General features: G+C 42.9%; 1 protein-coding gene across 2 annotated transcripts in view; it reads right to left on the reverse strand.

Annotated features, from left to right (window-relative positions):
- The window catches only part of SLC5A1 (solute carrier family 5 member 1), a 28,746-nt gene extending 14,573 nt beyond the window's left edge, over nucleotides 1-14,173 (reverse strand). Inside the window, exons 1-4 of one of the 2 annotated variants that reach the window (XM_027696787.1) lie at nucleotides 14,113-14,173; nucleotides 10,422-10,493; nucleotides 2,563-2,667; nucleotides 280-339 (exon numbers count right to left, since the gene is read on the reverse strand). In XM_027696787.1, coding sequence (XP_027552588.1) covers nucleotides 280-339; nucleotides 2,563-2,667; nucleotides 10,422-10,490 — 234 coding nt within the window. In that variant the 5' untranslated portion in view covers nucleotides 10,491-10,493; nucleotides 14,113-14,173. Of the gene's footprint in view, nucleotides 1-279; nucleotides 340-2,562; nucleotides 2,668-10,421; nucleotides 10,494-12,538; nucleotides 12,876-14,112 lie in introns of those variants that run through there. The other variant, XM_027696786.1, reaches the window with a different exon arrangement.
- Between the last annotated feature and the right edge of the window lie 8,087 nt (nucleotides 14,174-22,260).

Raw genomic sequence — 22,260 nt, forward strand, 5'->3', positions numbered from 1 at the left:
TCAGGTGCTGTGAGAGTGGAGCACAAAAAGGGGGGGAGCTGCAAATGCAGTTGCAAGGAAGAGCAGCTCCAGGAATCAAGGGAGAACAAGGAGGAAGCACCAAGTACTCCTCAGCTCAGGTCTTAGAACAGAGAATCCTCATTTTTCAATAGCACAGACATAATGTAGGACTGTTCTGGCACACAGATCTCATGCCATTCATCATGGCTTTGCAATACTCCAGACCTGGTCTGCAGACATGAGCAGCAAAGACAAGTGTAAAGCACTGTTTGGACTTACCCCAGCTTTGATGTAGATGGGGACAAAGATCCATCCCAGAATCACCACAAATATCAGAGCCTGCAGCCAAGACAAGAGCAGCTGAATTAGCCCCTCTCTCTAGACACCACTCCCAAAGACCAGTTATCAGACCCAAAAGAAGGTGGAGACCATTGAATCCACATAAACCCAGGTATTGCAGGGGGGTGGGGGAGGATCTGCTCTGTCCTTTGATTTACAGTTGAAAATTTGGGAATAAAATCTAAGCTAAAAACTTTATAAGGTATAATGCAGCCTGGATTGTAATATATTTTCTAGAAAAACAGCTGATTTCTGCTCACAGGATTGCCCTCCAGTATCAAAACACCACTCCACCAGTGGCACCAGACTGTCCCAGCCCTCTTCAGAGCAAGCCAGGGAGCCTGGTTTAACAAGGGTTAAAAGGCAACCAGCCCATAGGATTACTATTCTGGGAAATATTTAGGAAGGTGAAGCCTGATACCTGGGACCTATTTGCAGCATCTCGATCCCAGAGCCACTAATGCAGGAACTTTTCCACTCCTGCACAGGGTCTCTGTGAGATGGATTGTTTTACAACAATCTCATACACTGTACAGGATGCACCACTTGCAATTTGTAAAATGTTTTGTGTGTCCATGCTCCCATTTAATGATGTATTTTGTGTTACCATGTGTGTTCTGTGAACTACACATCTTCCAGGATTGCAGTGCCACAGTTTGCTGATGTAAATGGCTAGAATGCTGTCTGATATACAGCTGTGCATATGTAAACTGATAAGTACAGAACAAATTCCTGCTGTCAGAACTACACTCAGTATTTATTCTGCCCACAGGGCTTAAAGGGCCTTTTAACTGTACCTTTTAAATTCTGCCCCTAGATAAAAAGTGTAAGATGGACAAGAAATACTGGGTTGGCTTCTGCCCTCATACTGATACAAATTAGAAATAATTTCAGTGGAACACAAGGATGATAACAGTCAAACTTAGTAGTACTTTCAAGAGGAGAATCAGGTTAGACAGTGCAGAGCAATACTTCCCCCATGTCTGTTAACCTGCCCAGCACTCCCACTGTGTCACAAGTCAGGAATATGCAGAGTCTGCTCAAACACACACATGTACTGTTGCTGCTTCCTAAACAGCAATTGTTGTACACTGTGTATTGATATGAGCACAGAAGGAATCTCCCAGGAGATTAAGTGTTAGAGGGAGAGATGCCTGAAAAAGGATATGGGCCCTAGAGATTTGTGTTCTGGTTTGTTTTGCTTTGTTTTGGCAGAAGAAGAAGGGGAATCAGGTCTGTTACAAGCCTAATACAATCAGAGAAAGCTGACAGATTAACTGTGCACATCTCAGACAGTTCATTTTAGGCTTTATCCTTCTCCTTAAACATCTATATCATACCAGTACTTGAGTATTTGCAACAACCATCTCCTTGCTAAGGAACACAAGCCAAACCCCTCAGGCTGGTGTGATTCTTTCACTGCTTAGAATTAAATGCGAGGGAAGTATCGACCTCTGTAGGCTCATTAAATCCTTTGTGTCACGGCCTAATCCTTTCCCCGAAGGTGAATTAGGCAGAACAAGGACATTATTACCCACACCCACAGAGCCTGAGAATACAAGGAAATGGGCTGAAGCAGCTGCTGTGAATCCCTGTGCCCCTGCAGTTAACACTGCCCCTGGTACTCCAAGCAGCTCATTTAAAGTCAGCTTGGATACCTCTACCCTGGAGTGCAACCCTGAGAAAAACACACATGTAATTAGAAGGAGAGAGTAAAGAGGAAAAGGATTTTGGAAAGCAGGTGCTTGTGAGGGATGCCCAAAATTTCTTAATAGCCTGTGAAGAAATCAAAGCCCCTTCAACAACTCCTACATAGCAAAATGCTGTAAAAATTATCGTGGATTACAAACCTGATAAACTCTTCCCAGTATCCTGGAGTCTGAAAGGGTTCTTCATAAATAGAATCATAGAATCATGGACTTAAATCATAGAATCAAAATACTTTAAAAGAAATCAAAACATATGCATAGAGAAGAGAACCCACTGATTTATTTGGTTCAAATGCTCTCTCATTCAACAGTAAAGAGTCATCTTTTTCCAGTGCCTTGGACAAGGTCCAAGAAGGACAGGCTAAACAGTAGCTCTTACAGGTCTGTGCAGAAAACAAGCGTTGCCAAGCACAAACTCTGACAGTCTTAAATTATTGGGCGATGTTATTTTGATTAAGCCCTGCAGATAATTCCTCATGTCCCAAATACATCCACTCACACAAGTGGCACTTACATTCCATTCATATCCTCCGATGGCAATCCCGCCAGCTGCTGCTGTTCCTGCTATTCCCACAAAGTGCCCACTGCCAATGTTGCTGGCAAACAGAGAAGCACCAATCTGCAAACAGAAAGAACAATAGTTGGCTCTTACGGTAACTGTTATGGTAACTCAAAAAAAAAAACAACTTCATTTGGCACTTTGAACTCTTGCCTATCTGTGGTCAGAGGGTGATGATGAGAATGACTGACAATCAACTTCCCTGACAACTTCCAAGATTTCCATTTACTGTTCCCCTGAAACCTGGGACTCCAGCCATCATATACATCTACAACAGGGAGAAAAAATGGGATGTTGCATGAAACATCTTCCAGTTGAGTCCAAAAGGGTATTACACCAATACTTGCAAAACTTGTCTAATTGACATTTGGATGATACCCAGACAATCAAGGGAGAAGACTGTGATCTGTCTTGTTCAAGGAGGAAAAGACAAGTGCATTCCCCCGTCAAACTGGTTTCATATTGCGCGGTCTGTGGATCTAAACATGCCACCAGGGAGAGCTGTATTGGTTCACTTTTAGCCAAAAGATATCTGATTACTGAATTAAATTCTGAAAGCTGCATGGCAGAAATACCTGCTGAAAAAGTGCTTCTGGAAGTTACAACCAACTCTAAATCAAGGAATTATATTTAAGAAGTGCTGGATCTCTAAGACCCCCAATTATTTCACTGATCAAACAAACAGAACAGTGGGAAGAACACAGGAATTGATGAACAGGGAGAGACTAAAACAATGAAAGGTTCCTGTTGGATTACAGACAGGCAGGAGCCATTCACAAAGATCTAATTCTTAATTAAGTGGCTCAAACAATAGAAAAGACGGAAAGGAATGAGCTTCATTTCCTCAAAATGAAAACATTAAAGGCAGCAGAAATACCCAGCGATGATTTACAGGGTCAAGTGCTGAAGGATGCAGGGTGAGAACTTGAGCATGAAAAGAGGTTGGATTGGGTATGGTGGGCAGAGGATATGGGAACAGCTCCGAGTTGAAAAGATGCGAGGGAACATTTTTTTATTCATTTTTATTTTTGCCTTATGTCCTCTGAAAGCCATCAAAAAAAAAAAAAAGAAAAAGAAACAGAGTTGAAAAGAAAACCTTGCAGAAAGTAGGCAAGAGAACCTCTGTGAACAGCTTCTAATGCTCTCATTTGAATCATGGAATATCCCGAGTGGGAAGGGACCCCCGAGGATCATCCAGTCCAACTCCTGGCCCTGCACAGGACACTCCAATAATCCCACCCTGTTCCTGAGGGCATTGTCCAAACACTCCTGGAGCACTGGTAGCCTTGGGCTGTGACCACAGCCCTGGGGAGCCTGTTCAGTGCCAACCACACTCTGGGGGAAGAACCTTCTCCTGAGATCCAACCTAACCCTGCCCTGACACAGCTCCAGCCGTTCCCTCCTGTCCTATGCAGTTCTCCCATGTTGCAAGATTCCAAGGTGCTTAAAAGTGGTTTTTTAGATATATGAACACAGGACCTGCATCCAGCACATTCTCCTTATGTAATTGCCAAGTACAGGTAGTTAGAATGGAGTAATTTTACAAAAGGGAGAAGTATTCCTTGTCTCCACCTCACTGTGAGATTTTTAGGGTCCTAAAATACATATAAAAGGAATAGTTACAACTCTCAGGGTCTGCAGTGGCTGCAGTGAGTGCTTTGAGCAGCAGCAAATACTACATCAATGTTTCTGAGAGCACAGGAACGATGACCTGAGTTTCAGAAGGATAAAGGATTTCATCATAGAAATCCAACTCTGAAGAGCAGATTTATTCTATAGAGCTGTGCCACAGCCAGAAATAGAAACCATGCTCTTCAACTCCCAATCCTGATCTCTAATAACAAATAGATTATCCTCCCCCATTGGATATATGCAACATACAATTACAATTCAGAGGATTCCACTCTTTCTTTTCCACTTTCTTCTCCTTTCCTCAGTTTGATCTCCTGGTTTCTTCTAGTCTTTTTGCAGAAATGCTGTTCTTTTGCTGTGACAGGAAATTTACATCTCTAAGTTCACTTGGTTCTGGAGTTGGGGTTTTATACATATTTCTAGAAGTCAGTTGTGCCCTACAGGACTGTAGCCAGTTTGTCATATGACATATTTCTACAGGAATGATAAGTGTTGCAACAAACATTGGCAAACAAGAGACCTCTGTCTCTTCTAACCTCTTTGTGACAGCAACAGTGTTTTCCCAGCAATGATAGTGAAGAAACAAATACCATTTATACCAAGCATTAGCACTGCTGTCCAGTGCTTTCTTTGGAGATGAATAATTAAACTTAAATCTAGGTTACTCGAAATGCAATCACCAGAAAATATTAACCACATTAATCTCTGAATTTATTTAATGTGTTCCCTCTCCTGTTTCAAAAGCTTAAAATGCAGGCAGATCCAAGGAACAAAGGCAGCTAATGAAGAACTTTAAGAACTGACAGTCAGAAGCTTTGGCTGAGTGCCTGAAAGCCCAGGACACACTGTAGGACACACTGATGATGCTGTGTTCCCAACTTTGCCCAAAGTACAATTGTATTGAAAGAAAAATACAAACCCAAACCAAAGCAATGCAAAATTACCAACGTATTTAGGGCCAGTGCAAGAACAAAACAATGGGAATGCAGATCCCACCTTCACTATCCCAATTTTCCTCTCTGAATTAGGGAACATCCAGTGCAGCAGAACTGGAAGATCGACACATTGTAATAATGGGTGCAATTTAAAAAGTGTTTTTAGTCATTTATACATGGAAAGGAGGAACGTGGCTTCATAGCTGGGAAAATGCAGGTTACCCTTAAAGCTGCAGCGTGGTCACAGCAAGGGGAGTGTTGGCCAAACACCCTCACACCCCATGAGCTGCTGATGCCAGAGGGGACCGAAAATCTCCCATCTGCCATATTTTAAGGATGAGGGAAGAAGGCAGATGGGCTCTGGGCCTGACCTATCTTGCTGAAGAACTTACTGCTGAGGTATTTCTGTGCTGGAAAGGCTGATTGCTGGAATTCTTGATTTGCCGCTGGTAGATGCTGCTGCACACCTAAAAACCCTGGGCTGAAACTGGGGAATGGCAGTGGGAAACAACCTTCTGGCAGTGTTATCTATTCTCAGTGAATGTGTTAGTGAATTGATTTTAAAGACAGATCTAGGAGGAAGAGTAAAGAAGAAAGTTGATCAAAAGAAACAAAAGTTGCTGAGAGGGAGAGAGGACAAAACACTGAACTAACCTGAGGCAAACGTGGAACATTAACTCTTTTAAAATATATTAAGGGGTCAGGTTTTAACAAGAGCACTCTGTTCAGGAGAAGTACCAGCACCCTGAAGCAGATGATGATCACTGTGTTTTTTCATGTTATTCATTAACTGTTTCACCTTGCTCTCCTCATTAACTTGAGGATGCACCAACATCCCAGCACTCGCTGTTCCAAACCCTGTGCAAGTCAGCGATGGCTGCACTGACAGTGGGCACAATTTCCACCCTATGGATTCTCTCCCTCCCAGGACCTGCCAGTACATCTCCTCTGCCCCAGTGTCTGCCCTCCTGGTGGAAGGTGTTAGCTCAGTATCCAGCCCTTTTCCTACTGATCCCAAGCTCCCTGTGGCCTTTAGGTGGTTACAGAGAACAGCAGGGGCTCCTCCTCATCGGGGAGCTGCTTCTCAAATCCCTCTTCCCTGACACATTTCTCATTCCCTGGATCGAGAACTACTCCTTGATACTGTTAATGCTTTTCTTTTACTCACAACTCTTCCCTACAACATGTGACTTTACTGTGATAAAAAGACATAGTTTTTGGGATCACCCTCAGCCACTTTGGAAAAATCAGTACAATGCTACCATGAAATATTACTGCCATGATTCTGAGGCTCTGAGACACAAAGAAGGAAGTGTAGGGGTTTACTCTGCTTTCCCAATTAAGCTGTAAATTCTATGCATTGCATTTTTGCCCAGCTAACCCCATTTATACACTTCCCAACTCACTAAGGCAGAGGGGTGGATACACAGCACACATCAAAAGGGTCTCTGTGTTCCAACAAGCCCCATGGCTCTTGGAACAGCACAGGCACAACCAGGTTGATCTGATGCGTTCCCACCTTCATCCTCTGAGATGGGAACAACACCTCCCAGCCAGCTGGAAAATTCTGATGGATTCTGTTGAAATCAGTTTCACTGAAGTTTTCCAAAGCTTTGCTTGGTGTATTATTCTTTTTACCCTGAAAACTATTGATTACACACTTTTTTTTTGCATGGAACTTGACAAAATAAGTTAATTTCTCATTCTACTTTACCTAAGAAAAGAAAATACAATGGAGTTGTCATTGCTGGTCCCTTGTAGGTGTGTCAGATTCAGCAAGTGGGGGAAATTCTGAGAATATGCAAAACTTAGCTGGCTCCAGAGATCAGAGGAATCATACCCATGGTCAGTTCTGATGGCCAGGGAGATAAGCCATGCAGAACTGAAGCAAAAATCTATTGGGTTTTTTTTCCCAAATTCTTATCTGTCCCACAAAAATCAACAGGTACGTGACAACAAACGAGCTGAGTTACATTTCTGTTTGAAGTGTGGTATGTCCTTGACCCGCATCCTTCCTGCCTACCATCCAGCAAATCTTCCTAACCACAGCTGGCCTTCAGATGCCCAGCAGATACTCTTTGTCCTATTACCACCCATGCCTCAGGAACTGAGGTATAGAAGGTAACCCATAATTTTGTGCAGAGAGCTCTGTCTGCAAAACTACAGAACCTGAAGGAAAAAATCCCAAAGCAGGAAAGCTTCCAAAGAGGATGTTGGGGTTTTCAGTTGTGCATGACAGGCTGATAATCCTGCAAGAGTGGCTCCTACCAAAGCTGACTGTTCTCCAGGAATGGAGAGTTCATTTCCTACAGTGGCAGCAAGTATTTGGCTGACTCCAACTCCTTCCCCTGGCAAAGGGAGCTCCAGCTGGGTTGGCAAGGCCCCCTGCTACAAAACTGTCACTTGCCCTGAGCTTCCCTGTGTCTTTTTGGGAAAAGCAGAGCTGGTTAAGAGGATTTAAAGAGTCATATGAGTCTTTCCTGAAGATATTTCCCTCAAAGCCCAAGAGATCAAAACCAGTTTCTTGAAGATTCTTCTCTCAGTTTCTGTAAAAAGACTGTGGAAAGGGCACAGCATTTCATGCCATTATGATTAACCAACGACACATTTCAATTTCTGGTCATCTGTGAGAATGTAATTGTACAACTTTATCCCTAATTAACTACTGGAACTACTGAGTTGGCTCATCCACGGCACAAGGGCAGTGATTTCAGTGAACTGCCACAGAAGTGACCTATCACCTCAGCAGAACAGCCAGAAATTATCTGTGGGCTTGGTTCTGCAAAATACCAAACAACTTTCATGGACTCTGTGGAGCAGAACAATCAGAGCCAAGGCAGGACAGATTTGGCCCAGGATTAGCGTCTTGCTCCTACTTTATACCTTGAGAATTGAATCATACAACAATTTGCCAGTGACAGACAAACATGTAAAATCCATACTAAAAGTGGGAGTAACCTCTAGCCTTGGTTACCAGGGTCTCCTCCTGTCTACTAAATCACAGCTATTAAATCATTTCAGTGAACAGAATAGAATCCCTTTCCAGATTGTCAGTAAGAGATCCTAATACACTGCAAATGAGCCTCTTTCCCTGTGGGGTCAGAAAACTCACTTGTGGGTGCCCTGCAGAGCACAGAACAGAGCACAACCGCTGAAAAATACACTCAGTGTGAGGGAATTAAATTTACAACAAGTTTGTAGAAGGATTTTCTTTTCTTCATTTTTCTCTGTTCCGGAAAGCAATGACATGACAAGGGTCATTATCCTGAAATGGCAGGGGAGAAATCCCACAAACAAGAGTCCCCTTGCAAAACAACTCCCCCACCCCAACTGGGGTTATCAGGAAGCACTCCAGGTCAGCCCTGACGTGGCACAAATGAGAAGTCAAGGCACAAAAGTAAAACATCACACTCAGCTCTGGCTGTGGCAGAACTGAGATCACATCTCTGACTGAACTTTCCATACTTTCATTGGTTTCCTTGTCCTTTCAGCCCAGTTTGCACCGGGTGCTGGACACCCCATCTGCCTGCTAACCTGTGGGAATTGGCGTTTTGGAATCTCTTTTGATCCAAGGCAAACTTTCCACGGTGGTGCTGCTGACATAGTATTTAGTTTGAGGGTTTGGAGTGCTTGCTGTTTGTTTTGAGTGATACAAGGAAGAAGAGCAAGAAGGGTTTATTTTTATGGCACAGGAAGACACTCCTGGCATTCCAAAGGGAAGGATCGAAGGGGAGATCCAGGACTCCAGTGGAGACCAGCATTTTGTCCATGCTGAGCTCAGAGCTTGGGAAGGGGTGATCCCTGTTAGCTTCCCTCTGGAGGGAGGGAGCTTGCTGGATCTCTTGGGTTTGTGTTGGCAGAGGACTCCTGTCAGATAATCTCCCCCAGGCCTCAGGGCAATCATTAGGAGTTCTCAGTGCCACTGCAGCAAGACACAAGTCTTCTATGGTGAGTCTTTCCTGCCTTGCTGCTTCCACCCTCATTTACATCTGCACAAAAGGATATTCATGTTCCCCTTGACAGGCAGACAGGATTGCACAAGGTTCAAACCAGCCCACTGATTTAAGTGACAGTTAAGCAAAGTAATCTGGGTTTTTTTCTCTACTCCTAGAATTATGGGGTTTATCTTAAAATAACTTGGAAACTTTCTCTGTCTTCAGTCTTACAATAGGACCTGAATTTTCTTAGATCTACTACAACAAATGAGGAAACCTTTTACTGTCATTGACCTTTAATCCTTTCATGTTCCTGAAGAGAGCAGCTCTCTGAAGCACAAGACTGAAAGGTGTGTAGGTATTTCTGCAGCCTACTTTAAGACAATTCCTAAATCCTAAATTTTTAGACAACAAATATTTACTCTCACTGTCCTGATCCTGCAAATGAGTCAATGTGAGAAAAGTCTTAACCCACAAGTCTCAGTGAAGTGAAAAAAACATTTATTGAGACTGAATGCAAGATCAGGAATGTTGTGGAATTCCATTCAAGCAAATGGAAGCATGTACAACACAAGTAATACAGAAAATGTACACTTGTCTAAGTTTTCTGCTTTTCTAATGAGTCACATTAAAAAGACTGTATGGTCTGGAAGAAATAGATAATTGTTTCTAATATAATTTCTGCTAGAGGCCTGATGGATGGCTAGAAACACTTTGTGTCTGTGACTCCTCTATCTTGGAAGATAATACAGAGCCACAGAAGACAAACAGTGTAAGTCACAGATAATCTTTAAATAAATTTAAACTATATTTTACCAATAATGTATCAGAATATTTCCAAGATTTTCTCCTTGCATAGAACAGCACTTGTTACTAAAAGTGGAATAGAGCAATAAAAAGGAAAATTTCAGTAAATTAATTCCTCTCTGTGATAACCTCAAAATGAGCCAGCTTCTTTGAGTGCAGTGAAAGTAATAGATTCACAGTATTAAAAAGTTTGAAAGTGGGCTGAAAGGCAAAGAACTGGATTTGTCTGCATTGACATTACCAATGTATCAGTGTTCAAACAAACTGGTCACATAATCAAGACAAGCTCAGGGCAACTGTCCCCAACACTTTTCCTGCCTATCCAGTGGCTGTGGTTGTGCAGTTTGCCCTGTGTCACCATGGCTGGAGGAAGAGTTGGGTTTGCATCTTCACAACTAAGCCACCACAGTCTCAACAGCACTGTGGAGACACTTAATATCTAAGGACTAGAGTCCTTCTGGATAAGACCTATATATAATGTTATAGTCCAATTTACAGCACTCACCGGCCACCAAACCATGCTCCGTCCTGCCAGGAAAAACCCTCCCACCGTCCCTCGGTTGGTTGAGTACATAGCCTGGAAAACAAGGAAGGAAGAGAGTTTTAATCATATTTTAAGTGTAATAGGCACCATACACAGACTAAGAACAAACAGCTCAAATGAAGGGATAAAACACATAGGGAGGGTAAAGTGAAAGGGTGGCTAAAAAGAACAACCTTATGATGAAGGAAATAATGAACAATGATTCTTTTACCTAGGTCTACATTAACCATTCAAGCTTCATTGCTTCACCTTTCATATAGTGTGAAACATTAAAATAAAATTAAATTTCACCAAAAAGAAAGATCACTCAAATAAAAGCTCATATGAACTTTTAATTGGGGTGAAACACCTTTGAATTCAGGCATCAAAAAAGACTGTAAGGTGCAAGTTTATTAACAGAAACTGTGCAGCTTTTTTAATTCAATACTATCCAGCCCCTACAGATATCTGTTTTCTTGCTGTGATATCAGCACTGTGCCTGCTTCTCTCTGAAGTTCCAAAAAAAGAAGCCAGCTAAAATTTCCTTTTCAGAAACTCATTTTGTATTTGTCAAGGGATGGGGCCTTAGAGGGAAGCTTCCTCCAATTTTTGTTAATGACCCTGAGGCATTATTTACTGGATTCCCATTGTCTCCTCTGATGGACTTTGAACAGGTAAATAAGAAAAAAGACTTAGGAAAATTAGCCAGACCTTTTCTTCTGATGCTGAAGAAAGGAAGTAAATATGATAGATTTACATTTACACACAGCAACTGAATAAGCATTTGCCCAATAAAGAGGACATTGTGGCTGGAAAGAAACAGTTCCAGGGATTAACTCAGCACACATTGGCCTGAGAAGCCACAGATCAGCCCTTTATTGTCACAGACCTTTAATATAAAGTTCAACTACAGCAACTGCCAGACTTCGTAGCAAAGACCCAGCTCCCTCCTGCCAGATCTCGAGGTGTTCTGCTGGACTGGGGATTCAGAATTTTTGCTGTTTTGGACTTTACTACCATGGTGGAGAGGCAAAGAAAAGGTTGTGTCCATTCTGTGTAGATCCTAAATTTTTGGTGCTCTTCAAAACATTGCCAGGCTACTAGAAAGGGAGGTTTGTTCTGCAGCTGACTTCTCTGCACTGTGAAATGTTCTTGGGATGCTCCTGGAAAGCAGAGGATTCCTGAGGGGCAATGTCTCCTCTCCACTTGTTAATGGTCAAGTGTTCAGGTGACCAGGAGAGTTTGCCCCAAGGAAACCAGAATTCAGTGACATTCCACTGTTCATGCCTTTGTAGCTCAGGGTATTGGCCCATTCTCTTCAAAACCTTCAGCTCTGGGGTCACACCCCTGGGATGGGCCCTGCCTCTCTCCCCTGGCTGTGTGAGCACTGGGCTCTGCTTGGGATCAGGCTCCAAGCTGCCCTCGCACACCTGGCACTGCTGGCTGAGGGCAGGAGGCAGCACAGCGCTTGGATCACGAGCAGACAGGCACTGCCAGCACTTCCCACCCCTGAAACTCTTCCTGCCTCACACTTTCAATGGCACTGCACCCTGGAGTCAAGGATCTGATGGCAAGAAACAGCCACAGCAATGCTGCCCTCAAATGGCACCTACAACCTGGACACATCCTTTGCCCTCCATGTCTGTGACAGTCACAGAGTTACTGTCACACCACCTCACTGCCCTTTCCTCTCCTTGCAACTCCCCCTCCTCACCATTTCCTCTGGCATCCCCTCACACCACCAGTTCTCCCGGCAGTCCCAGTGCTCCGTGGTGCCAAACCCCATCTCTGCCCTCCAGCCTGTTTCTCCCAGGGACCCTGGCTGACCTTGTCTTCGCTGATCACATTTCTCAGCCCCATCCCACACAAACCTCATTACTCCACCTTTCCCACTACTCCCATTCATCCACCTAAAGGGATGCCTCCCTGGGTTACCAGTTCCTCTACAGTAAATAAATACCCACATTTTGCCCACCATGCACTTGCTAACTCAATTAAGCACCAAAATCTTTATGCAATTATATATTTTCATTTACTGACCCATCTTTCCAACATTGTACTCATTAAGTAAACCCAAATAAAATAAAATCCCAACGTACCCATAGTCCCACTGCCAGAACTAACAAAAAATAGATGACAATAACAGAGATGTCTGCAGCATTGTTGATCCTTATGTTGGATTCCATCCTGGCTGCTCCTCTGGCTTTCTTCTTCTTTCTCTCCTTATGTGCTTCTTGCAGAGTTCAGGTTAATGATAAACTGCTGTCATCCCCTACGTCTTATATAATATATAACTTCAGATTCACTTGTCTCCCATGGAACACAAATTGAAGCTGCTGCTTTTCCCTGGACAACTCCTTCCCAAATAGTGTTCCTGTAACAGGTGCTGCAGATTTCAGAGTTCAGCGCTCCTGCCCAAGGTGCTCGCGGTTTTAACATCCACGAGCAGATGTCAGAGAAGGAATGACAGGGAAAGGAGTGGCTTGGCTGCAATAAACCTGCATATTTACCTCACTGTGGGTGAGGACTTTTTTTTTTTTTTAAGTGGTTGTACCTGTAAATCTAGTCGTGGAAGATGTAGTTCTTTTACATGATGATGGTAAGCAATTATCTGTGAGGAGTGACCTGACACCTGGGGAAAACCCAGGGGTCCAGGATCTGGGACAGCCTCTGTGTCACCTCTCAACTCAGCAGCATTACTCAGTGGAGAAACAGCCCTGTGTTTCTGGGAAGGAGACAACTTGAATCTGCTCACACTGCTCCCATGGATACAGGTAAAGATGCTTGTGAACACCAGACTTGGACCCAGGAGCTTACTGGGCTTACATGCTTTTTAGACCATGGTGTTGTTGGTTCTCTATTGTAGCTACTCAGCTTCATGTTTGAATAAGTTCAAAGTTCATCAGAGCTTGGGTCTGCTCTCCCTTTATTTGCTCCTCTGACTTCAGAATTAAGCTAAGCAAAACACCCAGTCACAAAGATGTGGAACACACTGATTACAGACAGATCCTCACAGCTCTGAGTAAGGGAGCTTCCCCAAAGGATGCCTGTGATCCACTGAGCTAGAAGAGGCCAGAGAAATCCAGGATATTTAAAACAATAGATACAGGTGCCAGGCACATTTCTGTGGGGATACCTGAGAGTCCTATTCTCCTTGATCCTAGGGAATCATTAGTCATTTACAGCTGCCTAGGCTGCCTTTTGGGAGTCAAACATGACCCTGAAGTTACACTGAGCAGAACAAGCAGTCCAGGACACGGGAACCACAGCAGGTCTGGCTGATCTTGCAGGTGTTGTTCCCTCAGGAGATGAAATCGGGGTCTGACTCTGTTTGTTTGCAACGATTTTTTCCTGGGTAAACTACCCTTTGGTAATTGTGGCTAAGAAAGGCAATAAAGAAGCTATAATACAGCGATTACTTATAAGAATAAAATTAAAATCTCTCTATTGTTTGAGCACCTATACGCTTATAAAACATTGCTATCCTCTGATAGTTTAGGGATCTCCCCCAAAACACATTCTTCAGTTTGTCCTGCAGGACTGTGAAATGTTAGCTTAAAGTCCCAACAGAGAAAAAATTAACCCTGGAAGCTGCTGAGCATCCAAAATTCCCATTAGCTGCGACCTTCCCTGCTGTGTATTTCAGTGGAAAATAAAAGACTTATTTACTAACCTTAATTATCAGGAAAGAGTTTGCCTAAGATAGGCTGCAGATGGCACTTCTTTACAGAGATTGACGCAGGGGTCCTTGCAACTCACAAAAAGTTTGGTTTTCATGGATTCCATTTCTGTGTCAGTCTACAGAGACAAAGCAAAGAAAACATTAGTCAGGAACTGTGTTCTCAGCAAAAGAGAGCTCAGAGGCTGAGAAACACCTCAGCCTCCTGTCCACAGCTCCTGCTGGAACCACACCAATGAGATTCCAAGGTTTGAAACAGTAATGGAGAATCAATGTCTAAAAGATAATAATCACACAATTCCTATCTTTCTGTACAGTGGACACAAACTTAATTGTGCTCTATTTCTGTAGGCCACAAACACAAACCAAGCATCATCTACCAGACTTTCAGAAGGAGAGGCAGCTTTGTCAAGGCTCTGAATATCTCATCTCCACATCCTCATATCTGCAGCCCAGAGAGAAATCTGGAAGCTTTGTACTGGGAGGTTGTTGGTGTATCCAGTGATTCACTTCATGAATTCAGTGCACACAAAAGGTCTCTGAAAGGTCAGCCAAATCCTCAGATTTGAAAAAGGTTGAATCTTCTTTTGTGTTAAAGCTTTCAAAGATAAGCAGGAGTAAAGCTCCTGATGTGATGAGTGAACGTGGCATGGACACAGTGACACCTCTCCTTCTCATACACAGCCAGCAATGTGCTTTGGGGGCTGCTCTCAGCAGCTTGAAAGGTCTGTTCAAGAAGGTTTAGGGTTCCAACACTAGACAAATTGACAGATAATTTGATACATTGAGGAAATGTCTCTCCTCTTCCCTGTGAGCCAAGAGAGATTTTAATGGGAGTGAGAAAACCAATTAATTTAAGTAACATAACACAGTGACTCTGATCCATGCCTGTAATGATTGCTCCCCTCTGGACTGAGCCTGATGACATTCAGCTTATCATGAACATGTCTGTTCATACCTGAATAGACAAAACAGGGAATGGGCTGGAGCACAGATAGCTACGGACCAGTGAGTAACTGGTTCAAAATCCCACCCCAGACTGGGATGGAGCCCAAAGAGAATAATGTCCTGGCTCTGCACTCCCACTGTGTCACTGCAGGGCTGACAGAGGCCCCACTGTCTGACGGGGCACAGGGCAGGGAGATCCTCATGATCTAACAAAAATGAACACTTTCAGGACTAATTTTCTGATTAGTCTCTCTACAGGACTAGGCAGAGGCTGCAATTGCTCTGTTGTCATTAGAAAATTGAACTCTAGCACAGAAAATTACAGAATTACTGCCACTTGGGCTGGTGTCTGACAAAATTGTGTGTATGTCTTCCTCCTGAGGAGGGCAAATGATAAAACAAAGAGTAAAACAAACAAACTACAAACAAAGAGAAAGATGCATCAGCATGCAAAGTACCTCCCACTGAGGAACTCCTCTAATCTTTTCTCTGGCATCCCTCCAAATTTCTTGATAAAGTAAGCAGAGCTCTTTTTCAGGTGCTCTTCAGAAATGCTAATTTAAACAGTATCCTTTGTACAGTTAATAAAGGACAAAACCAGACTGAAATCTGCAGTTATTTTTCTTGCAGAAGGCCACATACTTTGTTAGTAAATTCTCTACCCTCCTTTTATGGTTTCTTAGCCATGTAATGTGAACTTGGAAAAGAGCTCATATTTGCAAGTGGACAAAATATAAATTCAAAGGCTCTCAGCAGTTTTCCTAAAATGGTTCTAATAATAGAAGGTGGCAGTTAGAACAGGAGACAAGAGGATGGTTAAAACCTTGTTTGATGCCACAAGTTCTTTTTCTCTTTCTGCAATCTTGATTAAGTGAGCAAAACTTGGGTCTAATTAGAAGAATTAGTCACAGAAGGAGGACAAAAACGTGGAACACTAAAACATGGAATCAATTGAAGAGGAAATACTAAAAGGAAAAAAAGATCCAAAGTCCAGTAAGTATGATGTAGGTAGAAGAAAAAAATAAGTAGGAAAACAGGTGCCTCCCTAAAATGTTATCAGATGGAAAGCAAGGTCACTCTATTCTTATTCACTAAGAGGATCAGATTAAGAAAAGTGAACAAAACCACATATTTATCAAGAGACTAAAGAGATAACAAAAATGAACATTTTCAGGACTAATTTTCTGATTAGTATCTCTACAGAGGAGAAATATCAGAGGACATAAAAAGAAAGGTCTATATGCAGATAGACCAACAGAAGTGAAACAAGGAAATTTATTCACTTCTTCAGCAAGTGATTAAATTATCTCTGTGTGATCACTAAAAACACTCAGCCCTGCAGTATCTCAGCATTGCCATTGTTATAAAAACAAACACAGTCTCAGGACTGTGTTCCTCATACGGGATAGGCCAAGACAGCAAATAATTTATTTTTTTGTTTGTTTTATTAGTGTTTTATTAATTCTTAGAAGATTAATAGGGGAGGACTAATGGCAATAGATGGGTTTGAATTTCCACAGGCACTAAAAAAGTTGAAGAGTAGATTAAAAATTACTCCCCAGAACCAGTGCAGACTGTCACCAGGTTTAGCCACCTGACAGTGGGGCAGATTGTTCCCCACAAGCAACTCCTTAATTGAGTAGCATTCTCATTAAAACAGAACTATGATTATTTTTTCATAAATAATAGGCTAAGTAGAACACATTATTTCTTATTCTCATGATTTAATCCATCACAGTTTGTATATATTAGAGGCTTGCTAATCCCTCTTGGGAGTTTCCTACCTTTCCCCTAAAACAATGTGTCCAGAAAAATATCTTTTAGAGATGGATACTGATGGATGCTGATCTGCCAGTTCTGCTACAGCTACAACAAAGTAATGGAAGGAATTATCCAGAGGGGCTGCATAAACATCATCACAATTCTCCCAAATATTGTTGCCACTCATGTTTCAGAAATGCTTTAGGGAAAACAGTATCTCCACTGCATAAAATGCAGGAGAGAAATGAACAGGAGATGAGCTGCTGATGCCCCTTCCACTGAAATAATTCTCCAGTTTTCCAGGTGACCCAGTGAACACCTCAGTTGCTCATGTTCTATTTCCTCAAAATCAGTGTAATCCCTCAGGAACAAGGGATAGCCTCAGGCCTTGTGGATATGTTTTCACTGCCCTACAGCAATAAGCAGCAACAAATACATTATTATTATTTATTGTATCTGACAGGTTAATTTGATTAAAGAAATCTAAGTGGAGGAGGGAAAAGATCATAATCTGCTAATGTAATAGCCTAATAAAAATGTCCAATTTGCTCTACAGAGTCCCAGGGGTTCTTCAGTTAAGCCTATTGTTTGTACAGTGTTTGGCTGGAAAATTAAATGAGGACAAGATCTGAATAATACTGTACAAAACAAAACATGAAGCTTCTTGAAAATGAGAGAAAACAGAAAACATTGTTGGAGAGAACCCAGGGGAAACATTCTTTAAGGAATCTGGGCTGAAAGAGATCATATTCACATTTGGCATAAACGCTCTTGGCTATTGGAGAATAAATTGTTCAGAAAGGGAATAGTGAAACACAGGAATCTCTGGTCAGATAAAAGGAAAAGAATTGCCTGCAAATCCCTACTTGGGGGAAGGAAAAACTAACGAACAAACAAAAAAACCCCAACCAACAACAAAAAAGATCATACACGGATTACAGTTGGGAAAATAAAAAGAGAATTGGAAATAACGAACGTGAAGAGTGTAAAAAATACACTAACAGTTTCTGAAAACAAAATATATCGGTAAATTACCAGATACCTTTGTGCAGAGGTGTCTCCCCCAAAATCAGTGTGATGCAGTGTCTGGATAGATTTTGTTAGTTTCTAGGAAGTTGCACATATCCAGAAGGATTTATAATTCACAGATCTCTGAGATGAACAGTTTTATCCATTAGATCTGTGTTGTTTCAGTCGGTGGGACACCTGTTTACCAGTGCATGTGCTGTATTTCCGGGGGGTTTCCCCACGGGTGTCAGACCATGGGGACAAGAGCAGGGATGCCACTTGAAGGGTGTGGGTGTTTCCGGGACTGTGACTGAGGCACAAGCCAGTCACTCACATTCTGAGCTGAGCATTTGCTGACAGCAGCACATCAGAAACCCCGCTCGTTCCTTACAGGTGCTGGGAGCTCTGTTTCCTCACGTCGTGATGTAAGAGCTGAACAACACAGACAAACTGATAATTAAACATAAGACTCTTTACAGGAAGGAAACTCTTACAAATGTCCACAGCTCTCGTTAAAACAAATCAGCTCTCCCAGTTTTGGCACTGCTAAATGCCCCCTGTCCACACGCTGCTGATGTTTCAGAGGTCACGTTTCAAACTGTGCTGGGGGCGCTTTGCATTTGAAGCGAGGCCTAAAGCAGAGGGGCAGGCAAGGAGCCATCAGCATTCCCAGAGTTATCACCACCTGCCCATCCTTGTTACAGGGGCACAGAGGGTGATTGCTGCCTAAGAATGCACAAGAGGGAAAATATTCAGGAATACACTGCTTCAAAAGCCTCATCTTTCCTGTTATCTGTCAACTCCAAACCCCCAGGAGGCCCGAGGAACTGGAAGAGCAGGTATTCCCCAAACCAGGTGCTCCCCAAACCACTACAGAACTAGGGAATACAGGGGATGAGAGTGGTACTCAGTTATGGATCCTCTCCATCAGAAGAAATGTTCTTCAGGAAGAAAACCTCCTGGAGCTGTTTTGTGCATTCCTGCCATCCCAGGATTAGCATAAAGCAACTAAAAAAGTCAGCATTGTAGCCCTCTTTCTTTCTCTTCAGTGGTGTCAGGCTCCTGCTCCAAGATTTGATACAAAATTATCGTTTCTACCAAAACCAGTCATTAGAGGAATATGTTTCATTCATCCAATCCACAGCACAATGTGTAGCTGCAATCCAGAATACACATTTACATTCATATAGCAAATTATTCAGCTCAACAGTGTTAAATGAAACACTGACACATCCATGTACAGGACAATGATACCAGCACTGAAAGGAGGGGAGACAAACCCCTGGAATGCTTTTCTCTTCCTCCCCACCTCCTTCAAAACAACCCTTATTAAAGTTGTCATCTTGATTCCATGGGGATTCAAATCTCCAATTTTCTTCTTTAAAGGCAGAGAAGGACACTATTAGCAATTAGGGGTGGAAATCAATAACAGCCTAATAGCACTTTTAGCAGGAGGACATATCAACTTCACCTACTTTTCAAGGAGTACTGCTAAAAGGAAAAGCTCCTGTGGGCTGGGAGAGCTGTTGACAACCTGTTTAACTGCCAGGAAGCTCAGGGCCCAGCAGGATCTGTCATGGAACTACATCCAACTTGTTCAGCAGCTACATTCACTCGAGTACTTACACCTGCAGGAATAATTCCTGTGCTTTTTCCACACACACTAACACACCAGTATGTAAAATCCACGTGTGCTCATCTATCAGGAACAAGGAACAGGGAATAAAGCTTTGGCAGTCCAGCAGATACTACAGACTGTGAATGTGAAGGGGGTGGTAACTGGGCAAGAAGACAAACACTGATGACAGGTTCTCTGTCCCTGTGCACAGAGAGAAGGCTGAGCTTTGCACTGCCTGGACTTTCACAATCCTGCAGGTGTGGGACTGCTGTGATTCAGCTCAGTTGCACAGTGCAGTACACTGTGTTTAAGAAGGGTGTGTAAAATTTGGAACATTTTTCAGCATCAGTTAAGAAGTTTCATATCATCAGGACATTCCTTATTGGAAACTGTGTTGAGGACTGTAAGACTTAGCTGTGTAGATCAGGGTGAGCACTGATGTTGCCCCAGGTAAGAATGCAGCTTCCATCTATCCAGAGGGAATACATAACACTGGAATACAAGCTTACAATCTACTCTCAGAGATTAGTCCTGGAATAGCAAAAATTTCTTCTAACTCCTCAAATGCAGGCAATCCTCCTTTAAGCTCATGCAAAAGAAGTGTAAATGTTCTGGGAAGATCATGCAAAGATCACAGATAGAATGGGATATTCACATTCCAGAACACTCCAGGTGTAGCCCAGAGGGACAGTTAAGAGTCTGAACCTCCATTTGTGCTCACAGATAAAATTTGATCTGATTACTTTAGAGAGCAAGCAAACCACAAATTTATTAAAAAAAATTGATGACTGCACCAATTAGGCCCTTTCAGTTGTCAGAGAAATAGCACTGTGTTTGCTGGAAAATTGTGGATTTGTAACTTGTTGGAATTCTTTTCAAATCCTGAAACATTCATTTTTACATTATATTGCCACTTTGAGAAATCCTAAGAGATTTCCTATGTATCAGTGATAGGAGTTTCCATAAGAAAGCTGAGTCTCCAAACTAGGAAACACATGAAAAGCTGTTTTTACACCTTCATTCATAAGAAATGACCTCACTTGACTGAAATAGTATTTACATTTTACTTTCTCCAAGGAGATCACAAGGGGCAGAGAATAGTAACCGTTCTTGTACAATCACAGGACACTAAACTGATTTATGGTGGCTATTATTTTACTACTTGTTAATGATTCCTTAAGAGTCCAGACAATTGGCAATAATAGAAAGGAGACTCATTTTACCGTGTAAGACTTTTCCTCATGATCAGATGCTTCAGTGAATCCAACACGGGGCCTCAGACCACATCAGAACCAAGGTGACCCTTATGGGCAAATCACTGTCAAATAACATCCACCAGGACACACTTGTTCAACATTCTGGGGACAGGAAGGGACAACCTTCATTGGCAGAGGTAACAACAGTAAAGCCAAGTCCCTAAAGGTACACACAGGAACCTGCTACTAATACCTGAGCATCCACAACATTGGGCCAAGAAACTTCCACATGGCTGGTGCCACCTCCCAGATTGTGGTGGCAGGTTTTAAGTCCCAAACTGCTTGAAAATAGAGCAGTGGCAGGCCCAGGTTTCAAGGTTTCCCTTCTCACTGCTCAGTGCCTGCTCCATGCTGGTTGCTGCTTTGCCAAATAAGCATTGGGGTCCCCACCAATAACAGAAGTGTTGTCTCTCCCATTCCAAAATCCTGGAATCCAAAAACCCATTCCAAATCCACAGACTGGTAGTTTCAGTGCATTTGCAGAACAATCCTGTACTTTGGACCAAGACACTGTTTAGACTGACAAGTTAAAGCCCTTCAGGCTTGATTTGCATGACTTGTCAGCATCTGAAAAACATCTGACAGTGTGTAGCATCCCACCCTTAAGGGGAAGGGAGCTCCCATCCCTTTCCATCTGTTCCACTGCCCCTTCTGCCCCTTTCTCTCTCCTAGATGTATTCTGTGGGGAGCAGCAAGGTGTATCCTGAGCAAAGGCTGCCTGCCTGCAGCTCTGCTGCCAGCTTCCAAAGGGAAAGAGTGGCCTGGAGAACAGCTCTTTGGCACTTCAGGCTGCTTTTTGCTGCAGCCTGGCATGTAGTGTTTGAATGGAGATCAAAAATGGGACAGGAGCCAAGCACTCAAGAAGCACAAGTGTCCTCATGATAGCCCAGTGTTTTTCCTGACACTGAACCTGGAAAAAGCTTATATCAAAGAATAAGTTTCTCCACAAACTATACAATTGTCCTGATTTCTTACTTTACAGAGGAAAACACATGGATATCAGGACACAGATAATTTGAGGACATCCTTTTGTACACCAACAGCACAAGTACTGCAATGGCAGCGTCTCTGTGAGGGCTGAGGGCACCCAGGGCTGCAGCAGCAGAGCACAGGCACCAGCCAGGGAAGGGAACCCTGCTCATCCTCATGAGGCAGCACCTTGGACACTGTGTCCCACCTGGAGCCTTTCATCACCAAACGGATATTGATAAGAGAGGGAGCACAGTGAAGTGCTGCACCATGTGGCACGTGAGGAGAGGCTGAGGGACTGGGTGTGTTTAGCCTCAAGAAGAGAAGGTTTGGGAGAAGAAACCAACTGTCATCATCAAATACCTACAGAGCAGTTACATGGAGGACTTCTCAGAAGTAACAGTGCAAGGGCAAGAAGCAATGGCACAGATTGTGGCAGGAGAAAGTGTGAATGGATATACAAGGGACAAAATACAGTGTAAGTGCTTAAGCCCTGAAATAGGTTGCCTAGAAAGACAGAAATCTCTGTTCTTTCAGGTTTTCAAAATCTCATTGGACAAGGCCCTGAGCAATCTGATCTAA

The sequence above is a fragment of the Neopelma chrysocephalum genome, unplaced genomic scaffold, assembly GCF_003984885.1.
Source record: "Neopelma chrysocephalum unplaced genomic scaffold, ASM398488v2 Primary Assembly neopelma1_116, whole genome shotgun sequence".
NCBI lineage: Eukaryota > Metazoa > Chordata > Aves > Passeriformes > Pipridae > Neopelma > Neopelma chrysocephalum.